Source organism: Bicyclus anynana, chromosome 7 (assembly GCF_947172395.1).
Source record: "Bicyclus anynana chromosome 7, ilBicAnyn1.1, whole genome shotgun sequence".
In the NCBI taxonomy this organism is placed as follows: domain Eukaryota; kingdom Metazoa; phylum Arthropoda; class Insecta; order Lepidoptera; family Nymphalidae; genus Bicyclus; species Bicyclus anynana.
This window is the reverse complement of record NC_069089.1, coordinates 1,262,847-1,286,435: the sequence shown is the minus strand read 5'-3', so window position 1 is coordinate 1,286,435 and position 23,589 is coordinate 1,262,847. Positions and strand designations below refer to the sequence as shown.

The 23,589-nt window shown below is 39.1% G+C and overlaps 2 protein-coding genes across 3 annotated transcripts in view; both read right to left on the bottom strand.

Moving 5' to 3' along the window:
• Positions 1–1,360: 1,360 nt before the first annotated feature.
• LOC112047330 (uncharacterized) lies at positions 1,361–3,863 on the bottom strand. 2 transcript variants are annotated; one of them, XM_024084418.2, is made up of 3 exons: positions 3,783–3,863; positions 3,276–3,303; positions 1,361–2,607 (listed from the first exon to the last, which is right to left on the bottom strand). In XM_024084418.2, the coding sequence occupies exon 3, from the start codon at positions 2,599–2,601 to the stop codon at positions 1,444–1,446; it is 1,158 nt and encodes a 385-aa protein (XP_023940186.2). In that variant the 5' UTR covers positions 2,602–2,607; positions 3,276–3,303; positions 3,783–3,863; the 3' UTR covers positions 1,361–1,443. The 2 variants fall into 2 exon arrangements, with proteins under 2 accessions (XP_023940186.2, XP_052738329.1); XM_052882369.1 differs by lacking the exon at positions 3,783–3,863 and having other exon boundaries at positions 3,141–3,298.
• Positions 3,864–4,595: 732 nt separating this feature from the next.
• LOC112047329 (uncharacterized) overlaps positions 4,596–23,589 on the bottom strand; it is a 67,614-nt gene continuing 48,620 nt past the window's right edge. Inside the window, exons 25-43 of the mRNA XM_052882370.1 lie at positions 23,213–23,322; positions 21,364–21,497; positions 21,066–21,251; positions 19,981–20,129; positions 19,502–19,638; positions 18,983–19,109; positions 18,085–18,233; positions 16,916–17,057; positions 16,087–16,320; positions 15,319–15,584; positions 14,123–14,259; positions 13,908–13,991; positions 13,264–13,454; positions 12,276–12,488; positions 11,648–11,773; positions 11,109–11,197; positions 9,589–9,759; positions 8,825–8,911; positions 4,596–8,168 (exon numbers count right to left, since the gene is read on the bottom strand). Of these exons, the coding sequence (XP_052738330.1) occupies positions 8,038–8,168; positions 8,825–8,911; positions 9,589–9,759; positions 11,109–11,197; positions 11,648–11,773; positions 12,276–12,488; positions 13,264–13,454; positions 13,908–13,991; positions 14,123–14,259; positions 15,319–15,584; positions 16,087–16,320; positions 16,916–17,057; positions 18,085–18,233; positions 18,983–19,109; positions 19,502–19,638; positions 19,981–20,129; positions 21,066–21,251; positions 21,364–21,497; positions 23,213–23,322 (2,863 nt within the window). The 3' untranslated portion in view covers positions 4,596–8,037. The remainder of the gene's footprint in view (positions 8,169–8,824; positions 8,912–9,588; positions 9,760–11,108; positions 11,198–11,647; positions 11,774–12,275; positions 12,489–13,263; positions 13,455–13,907; positions 13,992–14,122; positions 14,260–15,318; positions 15,585–16,086; positions 16,321–16,915; positions 17,058–18,084; positions 18,234–18,982; positions 19,110–19,501; positions 19,639–19,980; positions 20,130–21,065; positions 21,252–21,363; positions 21,498–23,212; positions 23,323–23,589) is intronic.

Sequence of the window (23,589 nt, the reverse complement as noted above, 5' to 3'; positions counted from 1 at the left end):
TTGCCACAAAGTAAAATTGGTACCAAAATGTTTGTTGTAACTTATTTTCTACACAAGATGTAATAGTTTAGCGTGGGAACATTGAAATATTGTGAATTACATTTTGCAAATTTGTGCTTTCATACTTTTAAGGGGCCCCTATAATTTGCCCCGTATCATTGATACGGCGGTAAGTAGATACGCCCCTGCTAATATTATAAATAGATATGCCGTGTAAGCCCAGTAGGGCGGAGTACGTAGGTTCGAATCCAAGGCATGCACGTCCAACTTTCAGTTATGTGCATTTTAAGATAATAAATATCACGTGTCGCAAACGGTGAAGTTAAATATCGTGTGGTAGTCTCCCAATTCGCATTGGGTCAGCGTGGTGGACTATTAGTCTAACCCCTCTTATTCTGAGAGGAGACTCGTGTTCAACGGTAAGCCCAATATGAGTGGTTAATGATGATGTATAATAATGAGTGGTTGCTCATTCATTCGTCCGCTTATAATTTCTATACTAGCGGACGCTCGCGACTTCATCAGCGTGGAAATCGATGTACCTAAACTTTTAACCCCTATTATAGGTACGCCTTAAAAATTGTCACCGTAACACCTATCTAACTAAGAACATACACCCATCACTGAAAACCGTATCAAAATCGGATTAGTAGTGGTTATGCACACATATTAACCTTTACTGCAGCGCCCCCTGGCAAATTGTCACCGTAACACAAGGAAGTGTAAGTGTGTCTCAAAACATGCACCAATCAAAGCCGAACTCATCACTGAATATCGCATCAAAAATGGACTAGTCTACATTTTGCACAGTAGGTACGTACGAATGTATGTACATATACAAGTACGTATAACGTAACTTACGTTAGTAATACACTCATTGGTCAACCACAAACCCGTCAATCTGGACCAAAATCAGACTATTTTAAGTTTTAAGAAATTTGCATGCCAGTATATGGCGAATTGTATAATGTACCTATTTCAGCATTTATTGTATACCAGCTAATGTAACTGTACAATTGCAAATAAATAAATTGAATTGAATTGAATATTTTAATTTAGTTTTGGTTCGGCCGTGGCTAGTTACCTAGTATACCATCCTACCGGCAAAGACGTATCGTACCGTTGTGTTCCGGTACGATGTCGTGTTGGAACCGATAGGGGTGTGGATTTTTCGAACCGTTAGATGTGTTGGATGAAAATCCAATATAAGTTAAAAAGCCCGCTTCCATCTTAGATTGCATCATCACTTACCAATTTACCATGAGGAATCAGTGAACAAGCCTAAAAAATAATTAAAAAAAAATAAATAAAAGATTCTGTGAAATTGAGAACTTCCATTATGAAAATTAAACAAAAAACATACAATTTTTAGAAAGTTCATTATAATATCTTTATTCAAGGTCATGTCATATCATTTAAAATCAGTTTGAAAAAATAATGAAACTAGTGCCTTATCCACTCCACTATATGAGGACTTTCAAACCCACATCCAATTTCTTTTATTTTAATAACAAAATCATTACCAGGAATAAGAAACCTGGGTATATTCACTTCCAAGTCAGAGAGGATGGAACAATGCATTGCTAAAACTGGTTTATTTAATAACTGTGTTGGCAATGTTTTCAAACTGTCCACATGTACATTTTCATTTTTGCCAGAGTCAACCAAATGTACTAAAATCCTATTAGACTCTTGTACTTCTTGAACTATTCCTCTTTCATATCCAAAATTTTGCCAGACACTGACAGCAGTGCCAATTCTAACTGGGCCGTGCTCCACAACTTTAGATTCTTTTTTTGAATAGGGTGTAATATCTTTCCGCCATTCCATGTATTCTTGATAATCATTTATTTCAGCAACATAAAAATCTTTGAGCAATTTGCCTGATACCACCCTCACATGCATGGGCACATTGACTTTTAAGTCATTAAATTTGTAAGAGGGTGACACTTTTGGTTTTACAGCATCAAACTTTTGTGATGTGTTTGCAGTATTTTGCTTTCCCACGAGACATAAAAAGGTTAGATCTAACAAAGTTAGATGAAGTGCGATGTCATTCCATCCATCAATTAAAAGGTTCACAACCAGTTTTTCTGAATTTTGCCCGTGTATAGTCAACTTAGCTGGGCGTCCATCTGCTTCTTTTTTAAATATTTTAGTAGCACTAATCCAAGTTTCTTCTCCTGTTTTTGCACATTCACTGAGCTGACAGTTGATAGCCATTTCAGGAGCTACAGAGAGCAATAATATTTCATGGCATTTCCATATATGATCCACATGCACAGATTCTTCATAGAAGCCATAATCTACAGCATATACACAGAAACTGTTATCAGCTGCACTTATAACCCGACCTCGAGCAAATTTTGTTCCATTTGTAGATTTAAAGTCAAAAATAATAATTTGCCCTATTCTCACTGCAGTAGGTTTGACTAAATTTTTCAAGTTTTCAATTTCGTCAATTAATGGTGTGTATCTAGTTAGGCGCACATAGAAGTCTCCTGGATCAATAATGTGGGTCATTAGAACATTATGTGATGAATCAAAATCTAAATTCTTTGATATTGATATTTCATTCAATTTTTGTTCCAATGTTTCCATGACGATCTGTGGACAAATATAAAATAAAAATAGGTATATATAAAACAGAAAAATATACATAGATACTACAGGTAGGTAGGACCAAAATAAATAAATAAAAAAAAATGAGACCATATTAGTAGGTATGTGGTAAAAAAATTAGAATTTCTTATCAACAGAGTTATGGGTATTGTTTATTTATTCAAATTCTTCACTAGCGTCGGATGACCGCGACATCGCTTAAGTGAAATGTATCTTTTCACGAATCCCGAACCATGAACCATTCCGGGATAAAAAGTAGGCTGTTCGTTAGTAAGTAAGTTAGTAAGTAAGTTGTTCTATGAAATCGGTTCAGCCGGTCCAGAAAATAGCAGCCTGACAGAAAAATATACCTATATTACTTAGCTTGATTATATGTTAATATCGTGTAAAAACCTATAAGCACTTGGTAAAGCGCAGTTATTTTGTAAGCACAAAACAAACAGACACTTTAATTTATTTTTTAATTGTATTTATGATTTGTACACAACTTAAGAACAACAATAGGGCAGAAACAATACCTGCTAAGTTGTTATTACATTACAACATACTATATTTCTAAGTATGTGTATAATATTAGCTCAAAAGTAGCATATTACTCTGTCTGTCACATTAAAAAATACAATGTAATTATTTATATTATAAATATTACACACAAACAAGCTTGGAAGTTGGAACTGGAAGACAGTGTTACCAACTCTCGAAAATATTTATCCCTAAAGTTTGTGTCAAAAACCCCTAAAATCGCCTTAATTATTGAGTCGTCCCCCTAAAAATATAAATTCATAATAATTCAGAAATAATATGCTGTAATATGTTTCAAAAGTCTATATTTAATACAGACTAAATATTACGTCTTTATCTAAAAATTCAGATTTTTTGAAATCATAGGTACATGTTGACAATGAATAAATTTAACATTTTTTTTTATTCGATGAAAATTGCCGCCAGTTGCCTCAGAGTGGTTGTAAAATAACGTATTATATATCGTTATAAGTCGCTAGGTCAAGAAAGAAATATTAAAATTATCATCAATTTAAGAATATTAAAGAGTCAAAAAATCCCTGAAAATACCCCTAAAAATTTCAGACCCCTAAAAAAATCCCATTTCACTTATTTGCCCCCTAAATCTGGGGGTAAAACCCCTAAGTTGGGAACCCTGCTGGAAGAGTGGAAGAAGTAGAAGTTGAAGTTTTGACTTTTGGTTGAAGTTGCGATTCAGTGACAGTTGGTGTTGGTGTCATTGTCTATGGAGGGATTGGACTTGCCCACAGATTAACAAAAAATAATAATTATTACAAACGTCAAATTATTATATTAATTTCATCCAAGCCCTATAAACATTCTACTCTATGGGTCCAATTTTCATTTTATCGTCGTCAGTGGAGGCCTCAGGCCATAGAGGGTTATTTAAATGGTCTAAGGTGGAGGTGCATTTATGAGTTGGGTTGCGTTGCGGCCGTAAAATATACTTATACCCGCCCGCCCGCGACTTCATCCGTGTTATATTTAGTTTTTCACAAATCCCTCGGAAACCAAGTATTTTTCCAGGATGAAAAGTAACCTATGTGTTAATCCAGAGTAAAATTTATTTCCATTCCAAATCGGTTCAGTAGTTGCGGTGTTAAATAGTAACAAACATCCATACAAACTTTGGCGTTGATATTATAGTAGGATTAATTATGTAAGAAATAAAACACGGAGTTATACGCTGAAACATATTATATTTTTCCATTTCTACTACTTAAATATTACATTTCTACGGGATTGGCTACAAATAGACATTCATTATTGTCAAAGATAATAATATTTAATTTTGCCTAATCAATTTTTATAATGGTGCTATTATTTTTAATATGGTAGAAATTAAACTTTTATAAATAAAAAGACTAAGCACACGATTTTAGGATGAAAAAAATTATAATGTTGTATTAAAAATATAGGTTACATAAACAATTAAAAGAAAATAACCAAAATAAATTAATAAAACTTTTATTTCAAATAAATAAAAATTAACAACTGTACTTTACACAATATCTGAAAATAATTTAATTTTTCACTTTCGACTTAATTTAAAATAAAATTAAATAAAAGTAAAATTACAATACTGATTTACTTTTATTCTTTTTGGAAACAAATATGTTTAGAAATTGATTCCATCGGTTAATATAAAGAAAAAAGGTAAGGAACTGATGGTGAGCAATATTTTTTTTCGTTAGATTGAATTAAATTAGTTTCTATAGTTAATAGTATCAATTGAAAAAAGAAACAGATTTTTTTACAGCTACAGTACCATTAAAATAGTATAATTTATGTAAAAATAAAAATATTTATACATACAAACTATGGATCTGTTGTACGTACATAAATGTATCATATTTAAAACTTATAATAATAATGTAATATTGATTAAAGTTAGCTACAAAATTTAAAACTAATAAAAAAATAAACTCTTCAGACAATGACGATATTACTATTATATTTAATACGATATTTTCATCACAAGATTAACTTTCCACTGCAGTGGACAAAATACAATTTTGCATTCGAATCTAGAGTTACAAAGAAAGAAGTTAGTAAAGTAAGTAGTTAGATAAAAAATAAATTCGTATACATATTGGAGTTAAGCAAAAAATCAGTTGTCTGTAAAGTCGGTTTACTGACGATAGTTGAACGTGACAACGTCATAAGAAAATACTGATGGAATGGTTGCATTTTTCAAAAGAAAATGTTCGTTTTTCTAAAATACTGTTTAATAATCTTCATAGACCAGAATATACTTAATTTCTTGTAAAAAAAAAGTTGGCAACCCTAGAGCGAGGGAACGACGTCATATTTTTTCGATTGTGCAGCCGGCTCCATCGAATTATAAGACCTTGTCACGTCAAAAACGTTAGTATTAGTTATTTTTGTATTTATTGGGTCAGGATCACCTGAAGAGCTTTTAAATAATTCACGTAGGAACTTGTGAAGCGCCTCTATTTCACACGTAAAGTTATTGCACACAGTGGCGTGCATTCTGGTGGTAGGAATCGGCCGTGGCTAGTTACACCCTACCGGCAAAGACCTATGTCAAGCGATTTAGCATTTCGGTATTATGTCGCGTAGACATGAGCCTCAATAACTCAGCGGTAAAGAGGTCGGGCTCATCACCGAGAGGTGGTGGTTCAATCCCCGCCCGCTGGACTATTGTCGCACCCAACACAGTCTATTCCGACAAAATTATCCTTTTAATGTACCATTTATCAAAATAGCGTGCTATAGCACTTATGGCTTTATTTTAAACCACAGAATTTGTATTACAAATACTGCAGAAAGTGTCAAACAATACATTTGCACGCCACTGTATGCAGAAAATTTCACACACTTACACACACCGAAAAACAATCACAGTTGAACAATAACTCACTCTGTTGCTTTATACTTAAGGTCTAGTTATGAACAAACTTGTTCACATCCCATAAATAAAATCACTATCTATGACGATGATAGTTATAATAAACAATAAGAAAATCAGGGCTTCCCAACCTTTTGGCGCCCCTCGCCTATACATAGGCACATATTTTAAATATTTGCAGATAAAGTAACTATAGTTATTTATCTGCAAATTACCATCATTAGACAAGATCAAGGCAGATTTAGAGAATATTATAGATTTTTTACAGGATTGTACAGGAATTGAACTCAGGACATACTGGAAGCCTGATCTTTATTCCGGATGATATCCATAATATGCAACAGAATAATTATTATCATTAAAATAATGGTTTGTTTTTCCATCAACATTCTTAGTGGTTGGGAAAACCTGATTTAAATGATCAAAAGATTCACATAATAAAGATCCAATTTCATGTTCATTATAAATTATAGTTTACAAATAATAATTAATCTATTATATTCGACATAAAAAAGCAGTGCCTTTATACGGCACTTCGGCTGATACTATAGGTAAACCTGTTGAGACCTCCGCTGTAGTCCAGTAATGTGGAGTTTGTCACAGTGAGGCCAGAGAGGCCAAAGAGACCAATGAGGCCAGAGAGGCCAAAGAGGCCAAAGAGGCCAGTGAGGCCAGAGGCCAGAGCTAGCGGCAATACGCGCACATGAATGAAGAAGTCTCTCTCTATACTAAAGCCAAACTCGATATGGAATGTTTATCAACAAACAAATTAAAAATGAGGGTAAAAATCGCTTACATTTAATAATCATCTTAATTAAATTCTCCCTAAATTAATTTTACATAAATAAGGTAAGAAATGTCAGGTCGTTTTCTACCTTAATTTTCAATTTGTTTGTTGATAAAGATGCCACAATGAGTTAGGCTTTAGTATGTCATACGCTCCAACCTTGCAAAGCGTAGTTGAGGTGTCAGTCACGTTACTCGCTTATAACCGACGTCCAAAAAGGTGGAGGTTCAATATTCGGTTGCATGTATATAATAAAAAATATGCTACCTTCATTATATATATATCACGATTACGAACGAACTTATTAGTACCAGAACTTGCTATACAACATTAGATCTTTTAGAAAAAAATCATAATTTATGTCTCACAATCCAATTTCTAGCTTTTGATCTTCGTGAGAAAAAAAACATTATAATAACTAAGCATTATAGATTAAAATTAAATACTGGTTGATTTGAAAAAAAAAACATCAAAATCTTTTATAACAACTCAATCACAACAACGACAAGGTTTATAAACAACAAAATTGTTTTTTTTTAAAAACAATATTTTCCATAACGTAAATACGTTTATAAACGGAATGTTTAATAACAACGACAAAATAATTAATATCAGTGTTTTACGCATATAATTTTTTTTTAAATGTGAAAAATATTTCATTTACTTATCTGTATTTTTGGCTCCATTCTACGAAATTTAACATTCGATAAAGTTTTTATATGAAAAATTACATATTTTTATGGCGATAAGTGTGTATAGATATTACATTACTCGTAAAATACCAGCATTTATAAATTGTTAAGTGCATCAATTTCATGTAATTATAAAAAACGAAGGTCGAGTAACAGGGTTGATAAATGGCACATATTCGGAATAGGAGGATTTACTCCAATACTATTTTTTAAAAAAAAGCGTTGAAAGTAAGTAGTGCCTATTTGCATGTATGTCACTGACATTGACATGATTTTTGCATAATTTCATGGGTTTTTTGTATACCCAAAAATAACTTCATATGAAAACCGGGAAATGCGGGTATTTTACAAACATTACTCTAAAAAAATAAATTATTAAATCATACATAAAGTTGGACAATCTCAAATTCTCAACTGACGTATATCTCTACGTACTACGTTAACAGTTTTACAAATAATATACGTTGTCTGATACGTCGTCTCTCGCACCGGTCACGCGTCGACCACGTGACGGTCACGTGCCGGTCACGTGTCGGGGCCGTTCAGTGCGTGTACAAGACGCCTCCCGGTCCGGGCAGGCACGACTTCCCTGACAGGTATACGTCCACTGCCCTAGCCGCCTGCCGACCTTCCGAGATGGCCCATACTACTAGGGATTGACCACGGCGACAATCTGTTAAAAATAAAACAAAATATAGTCTTTACAACCAATCCTCCATTTCGTCCGAAATTCCTCATGAAGACAAAAATCTTCGAACAGAGCGTGTTGCCAGTGATGACCTATGGTTCCGAGACTATGTCATTAACTATGGACCTCATAAGAAGGCTCAGAGTCACACAGCGGGCGATGGAACGAGCTATGTCAGGAGTATATCTGCGTGATCGAATCAGAAATGAGGAGATCCGCAGAAGAACCAGTCACCGACATAGCTCAATGTGTCGCGAAGCTGAAGTGGTAATGGGCGGGGCACATAGTTCGAAGAGCCGATGGACGTTGGGGTCCCAAAGTGCTGGAATAGACCCCGCACTAGTAAGCGCAGTGTTGGTCGACCCCCACCAGGTGGACTGACGACATCAAGCGAGTCGCAGGGATTCGCTGGATGCAGGTGGCTCAGTATTGTGGTGTTTGGAAGTCCCTACAAAAGGCCTATGTCCTGCAGTGGACGTCCATCGGCTGATATGATTATGATGATGACAACCAATCCAAAGATAAATATCTCTAATATAGGACAGAGGATCTAAATGTAATCTTAAATCTTACGCGTCATAATACATCAGTTATTCAAATCCCTTCTTGTATTTACAGTATTTGTAAGTCTGTTTACATACCTCCCACAGCAAAAATATTTTCCATTGGAGTTTGGTAAATGTTCTCCTTCGAAGTCTCGATGTTGCTGCGCGCGTCGAGAATTAAGTCTGAAACAGAATAACAATAAAGAATAAAATACAGCGCGTCGATTTCTCGCATTAATTTATTTTATACATACAGTCAACGAACAAATTGGAGATGGCTATGGCTTCGGCCATGGCTAGTTATCATTCTACCGACAACGACGAACATTTAAGCGATTTAGCGTTCCGGTACGATGTCGTGTAAGAATAAAAATTAAACTTCATTGAAGTTACCTTGCAAAGGTATTGGCGCATGATTTTATTCACCTTTGAAAAAAAACACTCGTTTTACTATGGTTTGGCTGTAGTTTGTTCGCTTTATGCTATATTATGCCTTCTATACAGATGAACTCCTCACAATAGCAATACTTAAAGCAGCTAAAAATGAAGTTATCAATCAATCACTTCACCAGCACCACCTTCTAGCTCCATCATCAGATCCTAGATACCGTCTCGAAACAAGGTACTCGTCTTCAAGACGAACAACTCGAGATGAAATTCGATGGAGTTATGACATTTTATAACAAGTTCCTATGGCCTTCCAGCTCCATCATCAGACCCTGAATACCGTCTAAAAACAAGGCACTCATCAAGACGAATCGTACGAGCTCAAACTCAATGGGATTATGTCGTTTTTAAACGGAGTTCCTATGGCCACCTTCCAGTTCCACCATCAGACACAATATAAAAACTGCAGTTACCTAGCTGCGAGGCCACGTATCGCTCGGGCCCCAGGAAGCCCATGGCGAGCAGCACCAGCTCGCACGGATACACGCGCGCCGAGCCCTCCACCTCGCTCATCTCCCAGCGGCCGCCCGGCCCGCGCGTCCACTCCACCTCCACCGCCGACACGCCGCACACGTTGCCTTCACCTGCGGGACCCACGGACGATCACTTAGCAGATACAGTTCGCATTTGTTTTAAATACGCTTTACAAATTGAGAAATGTGGCCACAGTCCATAGAAACATAGATATCTATTTATATATATATAAAAATGAATTGCTGTTCGTTAGTCTCGCTAAAACTCGAGAACGGCTTAACGGATTTATCTTATCTTGGTCTTGAAATGTTCGTGGAGGTATAGGGAAGGTTAAAAAGGTGAGAAAAAATCAAATAATTTCCGGGAAAACCCTAAAAACTGCCCTTTTCTATTTCCCATACAAATGTTTAAGAGTCAAGCGGTAGGGGTAGGGTAGGGTAGGGTAGGGGTAGGGGTAGGGTAGGGGTAGGGTAAAGGTAGGGTAGGGGTAGGGTAGGGTAGGGGTAGGGGTAGAGGTATAGAAGGGTAGAGTAGGGATAGAGAATAAGTGCACTTATGTCAAAACGAAGTTTGACTGGGTCCGCTTGTAAATAATAAATATAAATCAATAAGCAAAGCGAAGGAATACTATATGTATAGGATAGTTGTTTAAGTTAACAGTTAAGTTCCGGGTACATGTCGTAGAGAATAGCACGTCCATATTTGTAAGCACATTCCAATATGACGCAAATCAATCTCTGAATTTGTATTGAGTTAATTAGTATATAAGACCGAAGAAGAAGAAGATATCGTATGCCATTATAATATAATACACAACCGTGTAAAGTCCGCTTTGTTTCACTTACATCCAAAACACGCAAAGTTGGTCTGACATAGGCCAATCGTAATAAGAAACACACACACCTTTATAATTGATATACGCTACACGCTATCTAAGCAAGGCAAATAGCACGCGCTTCCCCAACCTCCTGTTACACAATGTCGTGCCACTTGCAGGAAACCGAGAGGAAGTATGTCACATCAAAAAGAGTAATACAACTCGGCTACGAGAGCAGAGACAGAGCTCATCTGGCTACCACTATGATTATTTTCTCAATTACTGTATTTCAGTTGAAAGGGCATGATTGTCGATATAGTTATAGGCATCAGATCCATCAACTTTATACTCAAGTTGATATTGAATGATTTTTTTAATAATAACAAAAACTAAGTGTACAAGAAGAAAAATGATTGTATATCGATAGCTCTGTAGCTAACCTGGCTGATGTAGTTGCTATCTAATAATGAAGAATTTTCCTTCTAATACAGTCCCAGGAGTAGAACTTACTGGAAACTGGTTACTGGAAAGAGCAGCTAAGAAACTCAGCCGTTGCTCTTTTAATGATTTAATGTTTTGCCAATATGAATACAGAATAGAAAAATGTATATTATTTATCAATATAATATGCAAATAACTCACCATCGTCCAAGAATTCTTTGGTGAGTGTAGAGAATTTCCTCGGGTCATTTCCAAATTTGACCTTCACTTCCTCGTGGCCATAGTCCACCCTAGAAATAAATAATAAATCACCTGTTACAAATTATTGATTTAACGTTATAGAGGATTATTACAAGTTAAGCTAACTACATTCACTTTGAAGCAAAGTCGAATGAAATGTTGCAACCATGCCTTTAAAAAAGGTACAGGATCCATAAATGTTAGTGGGATAAAAAGTATAAAGTATACCTATATAGGTTACTTTATGGATAATCCAAGGTATAATCTATCTTCCCCAAATATCAGCCAAATTGTTTTAGTATTACACTTACTCTAAGCATTTATTTAACTTGCTGTGTTGGCGTATTTTCAGTGCCATTGCAATAATATACTGCTACAACGGACCGATCTGATGATATCGGAAGGTGGCCATAGGAACTCCTAAACTAAACAAGATAAACCCATCGAGTTTGGGCTCATTTAAGAGTATTTATATAGAAGAGTTTGTTTAATAAGCGTACCTGAACACTCTCGGCCACTGCGGCCACGGGTTGTCTTGCCCCCTGTCCTTCTTCGGCTCGGGCAGGATCTCGAACGTCGTGATAGACTTGGCGCCTTGACGGAGTGACGTGGCTATGCAGTCGCAACTGTTGCAAACGAAGTATAATTGTCAATTTCACTCATCATTATCAACCTGAATAGCTGAGCATAATTCAAAAAATTCAAAATTTCTTTTATTTCAATTAGGCTTAGTTTATAAGCACTTTTGAAAAGTCAAGTTATATCATAATTTAAATGAATCTAATGGCGGTAATATTAGTCGAAAACAAAGTTACGCGGGTTCCAAACGCGCCTTGGTCCGAGAAGAGCTATTTTGGACTTTTATAGACTTAGAACTCCTTCCATCTAGGAAAAAAGTCTCAATAACAGCCTGGAAGGTTAGGAAGTTAGTGATATACATTCGTTCGGATAACCAGTTAGCTTTGCACCAGCTTTAACCAATAAGTAGATACCACAGATGATAGTATTTTTCGCTTTCGATTAAGTCAATAAACCCGTTTAGGAGCTACGAACACATACGTTAGATATACGCGTTAAGCTTATATTGTTTAGCGTCAGGGGTCAAAAATGAGGTACTAAACCACTCACCCCGTATCACCGCCGCCTATGATGAGCACGTTCTTGTCCTTGGCGGACAAGGCGGGGGGCTCCTTGCTGGCGTGGCCCGGGACCGGCCCGGCCTGCTTCTTCTGCCAGCCCTCCAGGAACTCCATGGCGAAGTGGATGCCGCCCAGCTGCCGGCCCTTGAGCGGCAGGTCGCGCGGCCACGTGGCGCCCATGCACAGCACCAGCGCGTTGTATCTGATACAAATACATTGCGCATGTCTTATTAATTACTCATAGATAGCAGACGTCAACATGCCATTAAGCACGAGTAAAATTCTAGTTGTGACAGTATGAAAGATAATACTGTTATCCATATTGTGTCACAAAGAGTAGATCCTATTATACGTATTATATGACTATCTCCCCTCTCCTATAAGAAGGGATGTCTGGCCTTGCATAGAGCCTGTCTGTGATACCAAACGGAATGGACTTACAGCTCAGCATTTATACCATGCAGGCAAAAAGCAATAGCTGAGAGCTGAATCCTGCAGAAACAATGGATTTTTACGAAATAGAAAGCAGACGGCTTTGAATTAAGCACATATGCTCCGATATTTAACAGAAGTCAGTGTTTAACTCCATGATCGATGAGCCATCAAGTGACAGTGATACCAGCTCCAATTTCAAGTAGCTGTTGTGTACGCAGCGGTCACACCGCGTAGACTCATAAATCTGCTGGAGGCAACTATGCTCTACTATGCAAGCGTAATTCACTGCATCCTATCTTAGGTCAGTCGTAGCAGTCTTCGCTCCACTGGTCACAGATGAAGTGGGCTTGTGTCTGTGTAAACGCTTGCCCACTATATTCATTTATAGATGACTTTTGGCTGACGTTATGCTCGTTTTTCTGACAATCGCTTCCAACATTGCACTCGGGAGGTCCTCGTACTCGCCGCATTCCCACAGGACATGGTGGAGGTCTTCCTTCGCCAGCCCACACTGCTCTCACAGGAGAATACACAGAACTCACTCATTGGCCAAGTCGGCAGCGGAGATGTCCTTGCCGACGTCGACGCTGCACTTGAAGGCGACGCCCTCGGCCGCCAGCAACCGGATGCGGCGCGCCACCACCTCCTTGCTCAGCTTCATGCTGGGGATGCCGTACTGCAGCAGGCCGCCCGCGCGGTCGTTGCGCTCGAACACCGTCACCGTGTAGCCCGCCTGTGGGGAATCTTATTAGATAGGAGGGATAGACTGCCCATACATACATTCGAAGAACCGATATACCTTGAAATCCCAAAGTGGTGGGATTGCTACCTTGCACCGAAATGTCAGCATTTACAAGTCACGATTAAATATTCACCTTCAAGGCAAGTGCGTTCCACCAATGGCTGGATCTTCTTTTACCATTAGTGTTGGATGGCCCCACTGAGTATGCTGACGACATCAAGCAAGACACAGAGTTGCTGAATGCTAATGGCTCAGGAATGTGGTGTTTGGAAATCTACAACTATGTCACGTTTGCATGTATCGCATTTTGAGACGATTGATTGGAAGATTCTTCCATCGCATTATTTTTAAAGGTGTTGAATCCTTCGCCACGTTGTGAATCCCAAGTTTAATTAAGGATACAGCAGCATTAGACGCAAAATAAATGAAATATTCGCAAGTTACCTTGTTGAGTTGGTGAGCGCAGGCGAGCCCGGCGGGCCCCGACCCCACCACGGCGACACTCATACCGTTGCGGTTGTCCGGGATCTGAAACATTGTCACGGTTAATGTGTAATCAGAAAACAACGAACGAACAATTTAAATTCGACACTCAACGGGTGAACAATCCCCTGGGAGCGCACTAACAATGTCTATGAATTCCACAGATAGCATCTCACCTCCGGCTGGATCCAGCCGCTCTCGAAGGCGTGGTCGATGATGGCGCACTCGATGTTCTTGATGGTGACGGGCGGCTCGGAGATGCCCAACACGCACGCACCCTCGCACGGTGCGGGGCACACGCGCCCCGTGAACTCTGTACGATGAACAAAACATTAGATTCATCAGCATCATCATTAACAACCCATAAACACTGTCGAGTAAGAATCCCCTCATAATGAGAGGGGTTAGGCTATAGTATGCGCATTATCATCTGAGTCGTCCGGTCATAAAAGTCAAAAAAGATAGGAATGTGCAGCGCGCCTACCTGCGCACCCTAATTATCGATAAACGGCTACCTGCGCACGTGCTAATGATGAGTCAATAATGATTTGGACGATTCTGATTGGTCGGTTTCTAATGTAATTGCATTGCGTATTTTTTTTGCTATAAATGTGTTTACTGCAATTAAATAAATACATTCATGTGTTACTCGTTGCGCACTATGGATACTAATATATAATAAATTTGGCAGAAGACGAAGATTCTGATGATGAAGACTCAGATGAAGATTAATTTTATTTAGTTAATAATTATATAATATGAAATATGTATTATATTAAATCAAATATTGTTAATTTTTTTAATTTTGTGAACAAGATACGATAATAAACTTTACTTATCGATAATATGTCTTTCATTGTTACACCCTTCACTAGACGGCTCCATAAGACCCATAAGTGCAAGCGAGATAGATATAGAGAAATGATTTATGGCCCTAAGACTCAGTTGTTAATGCTATTAGTATAATACAAACGCTCGCACAATGCTGATTAGTTGAGTTCATACGCACACTTGTCTTGGTGAGTAAGTTGGTGGATGCATTACGAAAAGTGTAATCGGGCGAGGCTTTTAAAATGCGTGCTGCCACCTACAGGGATAGTGAAACAGTGTTTGTTATTTTAATCTACCAGTAGATGGCGTTCTTAAAGAACTTTGAAACAATTCCTGAAGTCCCTGTCGCGATGCAGTTTTACCCCAGGTTCATAGATGTCGCTTTGTTTTTTATTTCTGAAGAATTTCAGTCGTGTGGTCTAAAATACACTCGTTTTTATTTTGTTCATTTATCTTTAGACAAATATTGGTGTTGTGCTTTAAAAAGTTTGGTTATATAGCAAAGCATTCTCAACTGCGAGCAGGGCTCGTCAACACTCACCGGGGAAGTTGTTGGTCTGCAGCAGCTGCGCCAGCGCCTGCCGCCAGTCGGCGCGGTAGACGAGGTCGTTCCACTTGGGGATGATGTTGCCGAGCGGGCAGCCGTGGCCCGACTGGCAGAAGGGCACGCCGCACTCCATGCAGCGCGCCGCCTGCACGCGCAGGCCGCGCCGCACGCCGCCGAAGTTGTAGATCTCGCCCCAGTCGCGCAGCCGCTTCTCCGCCGGCCGGTACATGGACGTCTCGCGCGGGTACTTGATGAAGCCTCTGAAACAAGATAACTCTTTTAATAGTTTTTTCTTTTGTCCGCTGTTTCAGTAGCTATCAAAAGTTGCTTTAAATTGTTGTGAACACCTTTTAATGCTCACTCTGCCTGTAGGATTAATTTTACCTTAATATAGATCTCGGGCTTGGATGAAATTAGAAACCGTAGTTACTAATCAGTGATCGCTCTGAAACTATCTCAACCTGTATCCAACTCGCGAGGGTATTTGATGAATCCTCTGAACAAACTCTCATTTTTGCTTTTGTCCACTATTTAAAGTGGCTTGAACACACATTTACATATTTTGATGTCTGCTCTGTCTTTAAAACTTTTTGAACTCACTTAAGAATTCCTGATGAATGAGTTTACCCGAGACAATAATCAGGGATTGGTCTGCAACTGCCACTGCCTGCTACCAATAATCTTTAACTCTGACAAGCACATTCCAGCATTTTAGATGAAAACAACATTGACAATTGATAAGTTATAGACTAGGTAACTAACCGGGTCTTATCAAGTATCTTCTCCAAGTTCTTCTTATCCATCTCAACGTTCCGCACGGCCTCCTCGATGTCGACGACGCCGTTCTCCTCCAGTTTGCCGTTGCTCTCGGCTCTGGGCGCGGCTTGCTTCACGGCCATCGACTTGAGCGCGCGCTGATACTCGTAGGGGAACACTTTCACGAACATCTTAGCTGGCTCGGGCCACGTTTCCAGAAGATTCTTGGCCATTATGGACCTGTGAAAAATATGACATTTTCTAATGTATGTTAACGAATAAAGATAAAAGATAAAATAAGGAATGAGTATATAAGAGGAAGTCTGAAGGTGGCGCCAGTGACAGAAAAATTGAGGAGTAGAAGGTTAGCTTGGTATGGCCATGTAATGCGTAGAGAGGAAAGTCATATTACTAGAAAAATGTTGAATGTGCAAGTGGAAGGTCATAAGAGGAGAGGAAGGCCAAAGAAGTGATGGTTGGATTGTGTGAAAGAGGACATGTGTGTAAAAGGAGTGGATGATGAGTTGACGAGTAATAGAGATGAATGGAAAAGATTGACATATTTTTCCGACCCCACTTAAGTGGGATAAGGGTAAGGAGATGATGTTAGTGTTTAAAAGCGAAAAGCCTGTGTACCGTAATAGTCTCACTGGCGGGGATTAAACTTTCGGCCTTGAGTTATCTCTAAGGCGTCTTATCTTTGGATATATTGAGGTGTTTTTTGTTCCGAAATCCCTTCTGGACTTCTGGACATGGATTATACGATCTATTCTTGATTCTGAAGTCAGTCTGGTATCTATTGAAGCTTAATACAGTTATCGTCCTCTCAACTCACCCAGTGTACTCCACAAACTCCTCGAGTAGCTTCTGCACTTCGTCCAAGTCGTCCTGCTTCTCCAACGGCAACTGTTCCACCATCTCCGGGTTGCATTTGCTGCTGAATGAGCCGTCGATGTCGTATACGTAGGCGATGCCGCCTGCAATGATAAATCGAAATTTCTTTTCGTTGTATTTCTAAAGTGTAAGTAAGTCATTGAATTTTCCAGTCACATTTGTTGTAACAATAAGAATAAGAATAAGAAGAATAAGAATCATTTATTTGCAAAAAACATTACATTTAGTTAAAGGCCGCGTATGTAATATAGAGTTATTTAAATAAAATTAAGAGTTAATTATTTGTTCTTGCAATGTGATGAAAAATAAAGGGTTTCAATAAAAAGTAAGTATAGAAAGAAAATCTACTTTATTAAATTTTTTAATAAAACACTATAATAACTTTTGGCTTGAACTTTGGAGAAAAATTTTTAGAAAAAAAAAATTAAAACAGAAAAATTACTCCTCTCAAAATAACAAAAAAATATATTTCTCACTTATGACTAATATTACTTCTAGAAAAAAAAAACAGTAGAAACATAACACTTTTTAAAAAAATGTCCACAGTCCAACTACGCCTAAAATTCTAAGAACAGTTAGAGCACACTGCAAACAAATGTTATTTTTGCATGAGCAACATCTATAGGTCGAAAAAACTTGCGTTAGTACTGACGTGACTAACACTTCAAGTACCTGCCAGGGTAAAACTAAAAACATGAAAAAGGGGTTGTGGTTGCAGGGTTGACAAAAGATGAAAAAGGGGTTGTGTTTGCAGGCTACTATGTTTCAGTTTGTAGGATGTGTTCCTTGAATGATTAATGAAATTATTATATTATTAATTATTATTATTTGACATAAGTACTCGTACCTGCACAGATTGTAATTTTTAACTGGTTCTAATTTTTATTTTTTGATTAATCATCTGCTATTGAATTTATTTTTTTATATTTTGTTAATAGTATTTGTAATATAAATTGTTGTATGCCAGAAATGGCTGAATACATTAGAATGTATGTGTTCTCAGCAAAATAAATGAATTGAATTGAATCGAATTGAATGCCTCAAAGTGTTGCGATGTTTACGGTTATGGTGGTTGTCCACTAGCCATCGCGTGGGACACTGTCCACTCACCGCTCATGCCGGCCGCGAAGTTCCTGCCGACGAGCCCCAGGATGAGCACGGTGCCGGCCGTCATGTACTCGCACGCGTGGTCGCCGGCGCCCTCCGCCACCGCCACGCACCCCGAGTTGCGCACGCAGAACCGCTCCGACGCTATCCCTCTGTACACAACCGTGTACACTTCAGTACCATTGACAATAAACAATATTCATTTCGTGTACATGAAATAAGTGTCAGAAATGTATCGATATCAATAATTGAAAAAAGTTAAGGATTTCTTCTAAAACTTAATTTTAAAGTCATTTATTATTAAAATTTTCCAAACGTCTAAAACACTGTCGTCCATTTTGTGACGTCTATCAATTTATTATATAAACGCTTCGTTTGGTGAAGGATTAGTTAACGTGACTATATGAAACTGTTGAAATATAGACCATCATAAATAAATATATAAATATTTAAAAATTGAATTTTTCATGTAATCAAGTCTCAAAACAATATGATTATTTTTTTCAATCTAGTCGAACGATAATTATCAATTTAAGAACATTAAAAAAGTGTCAACTAGCTTATTTTCATAAACGCAAAATATGCAAGTGGCCATGTACAAAATGCAAGTGCGGTGCGGAAATAGGGGACCAATTAGAGATTAATGCACACGGTGCGCTCTTGGATATAACAAACTTTCACGTCGGACAGCGGCGGGGTTCTCGATGTCAGGTAAATTAAAACTCTGACGTCACACTTGCATAAATGCCTGGCGAGAAACGAGAATACGAACTCGCCAGAACGAAGAAAAAAAACACTAACAAAAGTCATAAATTATACGAATATATCATTGACAAAGATCAGAAATGCTAGGAACATATGATTGCCAAAGGTCATAAATGCTAGGAATAAGTTATCTAACCTGAAGTACGCTCTGCCGGACGTGGCGCCGTACAGGCACACGTTGCCAACGATCACGTTCACGTGCGACTCGAACGTTGAGTTCTTCGGCGGGTAAATGATTACTTTGCCACCCGACAGACCTTTGCCTATATGAAAAAAAAAAACACTGATAAGTCAAGTATTTAATTTTAAAACAATTATCCCAAAAGATTGAATCCAAATGTTGCATACACGTGTGATTTATACTGATAGATTGGATAATTGGGCAAGCGAAGTCATTTAAAATTCAATACGACTATATAAAGGACGCCAGATTAACGTAAATTAAATTCGGCTCCGATTAAAGGGAGTACAGAACATTGTATTTGTAAATAAATTCTTTATCGATTTCTGACTACACAGCTGTTTAACCGACGATCACGATTACAACTATGAAACATCAATACTATAGTTTGCATTAGATCGTTGATCATACACTTTTACAGAAAAGTAACGTCTAGCGACGCAGGTCCTACCCGACATTGGACTGTAAACTCACCGACATAATCGTTAGCGTCTCCCTCGAGCGTGACAGTGATGCCCTTGGACAGGAAGGCGCAGAAGCTCTGTCCCGCCGAGCCCGTCAGCGAGATGTCCACCGTGGTGCCGTCCGGCAGCCCCGCGTCACCGAACTTCCTGTTACCGCGCCCGTACTCATATTATCACGTTTTGATGATTTTATATAGCACTTTCAATGTCATTAATGCCAATGGACATTTAGTTGTCCTCACAAAATAACAAAAGTTAACATATATACGCTGTTCACGCTGCAGGCATATGTAAGACTTCATTTGCGTTCAAATGTTTTTTACAAATCCAGCGAGAACCATAAATCTTTCCCGAATTAAAGGTATAATGTTTTTTATTCCAATGTAGTCTATTACAAGTCCATTGCAGCGTAGAAGGGTGACTAACTTATACATATACACACTTACACGCAAACTTTCGCCTTTACAATATTATAATAAAAAAACTTACATAGCAATATGATAAGACAGCGTGGAAGTGAACGCACGATCCTCGTTCGTAATCTTCATAGCGATGTCGACATGTGTGTCCGCGCCTTCCAGTATGCCGCTGCACTGCTGAATCAGCTGGTTGTCGAGCCGCTTCTCTAGTTGGAAGTCCTGGAAACACGTACACGTAAATGGATAACTCTTAGTGCAGATAAATAAAGATAGGTACATATGCTTTCTATTAAACTAAGCCGCTAAATAAGGGCCTCGAAAGAAGACTCAGATCAGAATCACGCAGCGGGCGATGGACTGAGCTAGGCTTCGAGGTATATGTGTGATTGAATCAGAAACGAGGTCTGCAGAAAAACCAAAGTAACTAACATAGCTTAGCGAGTCGTGAAGGTTTGAAGAGCCGATAGACGTTGGTGTCTCAAGGCATTGGAATTGTGACGGCGAATCGGGAAGCAGTGTTGGTTGAGCCTCCACCAGGTGGACTGACGCCATCAAACGAGTCGACTTGGGGTTGTTTCGCGTGTGCGTAATGTGTCAGGTCTCTCACCTGCGTCTTGGAGCCCCCCACGATGTTGACGCCGGGCCGCATGTGCAGCGCGTTCTTCAGTATGAGCGCCAGGTTGAGCAGGCGCGCCTTGGGGTTGTCGTTGCGCTCGCGTGTGCGTAATGTGTCAGGTCTCTCACCTGCGCCTTGGAGCCCCCCACGATGTTGACGCCGGGCCGCATGTGCAGCGCGTCCTTCAGTATGAGCGCCAGGTTGAGCAGGCGCGCCTTGGGGTTGTCGTTGCGCTCGCGTGTGCGTAATGTGTCAGGTCTCTCACCTGCGCCTTGGAGCCCCCCACGATGTTGACGCCGGGCCGCATGTGCAGCGCGTCCTTCAGTATGAGCGCCAGGTTGAGCAGGCGCGCCTTGGGGTTGTCGTTGCGCTCGCGTGTGCGTAATGTGTCAGGTCTCTCACCTGCGCCTTGGAGCCCCCCACGATGTTGACGCCGGGCCGCATGTGCAGCGCGTCCTTCAGTATGAGCGCCAGGTTGAGCAGGCGCGCCTTGGGGTTGTCGTTGCGCTCGCGTGTGCGTAATGTGTCAGGTCTCTCACCTGCGCCTTGGAGCCCCCCACGATGTTGACGCCGGGCCGCATGTGCAGCGCGTTCTTCAGTATGAGCGCCAGGTTGAGCAGGCGCGCCTTGGGATTGTCGTTGCGTTCGCGCACACGCAGCAGGTCCGTGCGCCCCACCAGCTCTTGGAACGTGCGCACGCCCACCTCCGACATGTGCGTGCGGACCTGGATTATACAGCAACATGAGATTAAAATATTAAAATGAGATGAATATCTTAACATTCCGCGGATTCAAGTGGCAGTTCCTTATCACCGTGCAGCCTACAGGTGTAGTTACCTCCTCAGCCAGCATGAACAGATAGTTGATGACGTGCTCCGGCTTGCCGGCGAACTTCTTGCGCAGCACGGGGTCCTGCGTGGCGATGCCCACCGGGCACGTGTTCAAGTGGCACTTCCTCATCATCGTGCAGCCTGAAGCAAAACATATATAACTACTCATACCAACTGAAAATCAGCGCTACGTGTCCAAATTCAAATGGTCACGTAGCCTTATGCTGAGCTGGGGCCATTTTCTGGGTTATGCCACACATCGCAGGGTATTGTCCTGGATGTCATGGTGTACTGGAGATATTGTGATGTGTGGCATAATTTCGAAATAAACGCATTTTTCTTTCTTTTTTTCTTTTCTTCCATGTATACAGGGTGATTCGGTCTTTAGTGCGGATATTTTTTTTCGTGGTTCTGTATCATTAATAGAACATGAATCTACAAACAGTTCGATACATTTTATGTAATATTTTTTTTTCAATTTATGTCTCAGAAATAACAAAATAATGGACACATTACCAAACAAACTGCGCAACTGCTGGCGGCACTTTGCAAGACGCCGACAAAGAAATACCGGCCGTAGGCATATCGCTTCGGCTTCGGCTGACGGGGGCGGCAGAGGTGAGGGGATCGAAAAATCCCTGAGGACGCCTACCGAATTGCCGATGGGCGACCAGTGACAGACAATCTGCCGTCGCGTGCGCATTTAAGTTACCTAATTAATAAATCGCATGTGCAAGCCACTATGTCGGGATTTTCAAATCGCGAATATTACGAAATGATGCGACTGTATTGTGTTCCTAGGCTACGAGCCCAAGGAATCCTGAACCCCGCAGTGCCTAATGTGAGGAACAAGTGTTTTAAATAAACTAATTTATTAAAACGTGTTCGGTTGTGCCTTGAAAGGAATGGACTTCATTTCGAACAATTGTTAAAATACAGTGATTAACATTTTAAAATTAACAAAAACAAACTTAGTAAGTAGATATCATTGATTAATGTAAATAAGCTGATTACAATTTTTTAAATACGTCTTTAATGCAAAAGTTTGCGTAATAATAATCATCATTTGTATTTTATTATTTCAATCGAAAGTTCATAGGTTCATAGGTAGTTAATTATTATTACGCATGCACTTCAGGCATTATTGATGGTCCTAAGCCCAATAAAGTATGAAGAGAATATCGGTACTCAGCTCAAAAGTGATGACCTTTAATTATTATAAAAAATAATAGGTATCAAACAAAAATAAAATAAACGCACAAAGGTCAACGGCCCTCGGCGCGGGCGCTCGCTAACGTAGTACCTACCAGCTGATTTTGTAGTTGCCTATTACCTAGTACAGCGATAGGGTGACCCTTAAATTCTGTTTAAACGTAAATAACTTTAGTTAACGATAACTTTGTTATTTTTGAGTTAAAAAAAAAAAGAAAAAATACGTGTTCATTAAATTTTGTTTATGTACAAAATATAAAAATATCTGTACTAAAAAAAATTTCTTCCTGTATATAAACATACATACATAAAAAAGTGATTACAGTGCCCCCATTATTGATGTTAAGGCTTTAAAATGTGCCAAAGAATAAGACTTACGAGTATATTTACATTTGTCTATCTCTTTGACGCTGTTAGTAATTTTGTGATTATTTATAAATGTTGATATGCAGTTCGGGTCAATTTAGGATTATTTAGATTGGCTAATTGAATAATGTATCATCAACATGATGCACCCTGGGCTATCAGTGAGATCATGTCCCTTACTTTTCATTGAATAAAGCAAGAAAGGTTAAGGTAAAAAAAACACAAGCCCATGTTTTTTGATTCAGTTAGTTTGCAGTTTGATAAAAGGTGACACTTACCCAAAGCGATAAGCGGTGCTGTACTGAACCCGAACTCGTCAGCGCCGAGCAAGGCGGCCACCATCACGTCAAAGCCGGTGCGAATTTGTCCGTCTGCCTGCACCACCACCCTGGGGCACGGAGACAATAACTATACTCAATATCTATACTAATAGCTAGAGACTTATTTTGTATGTTTGTTTAAACAAGCTAATGTCTGTTGTCTGGACTTATTGTTGGATTATGAAAATTCGTTTTGTACATGATAAAGTCATATCATCATCATTATTAACATTCTATATTTGATAATGTTGATACCCTCCTGAATGAGAGGAGTTAATGCAGATTGGCAGACACACATAAGGTATTAAAAAAAATCTCAGGTATGCAGGTTTCCC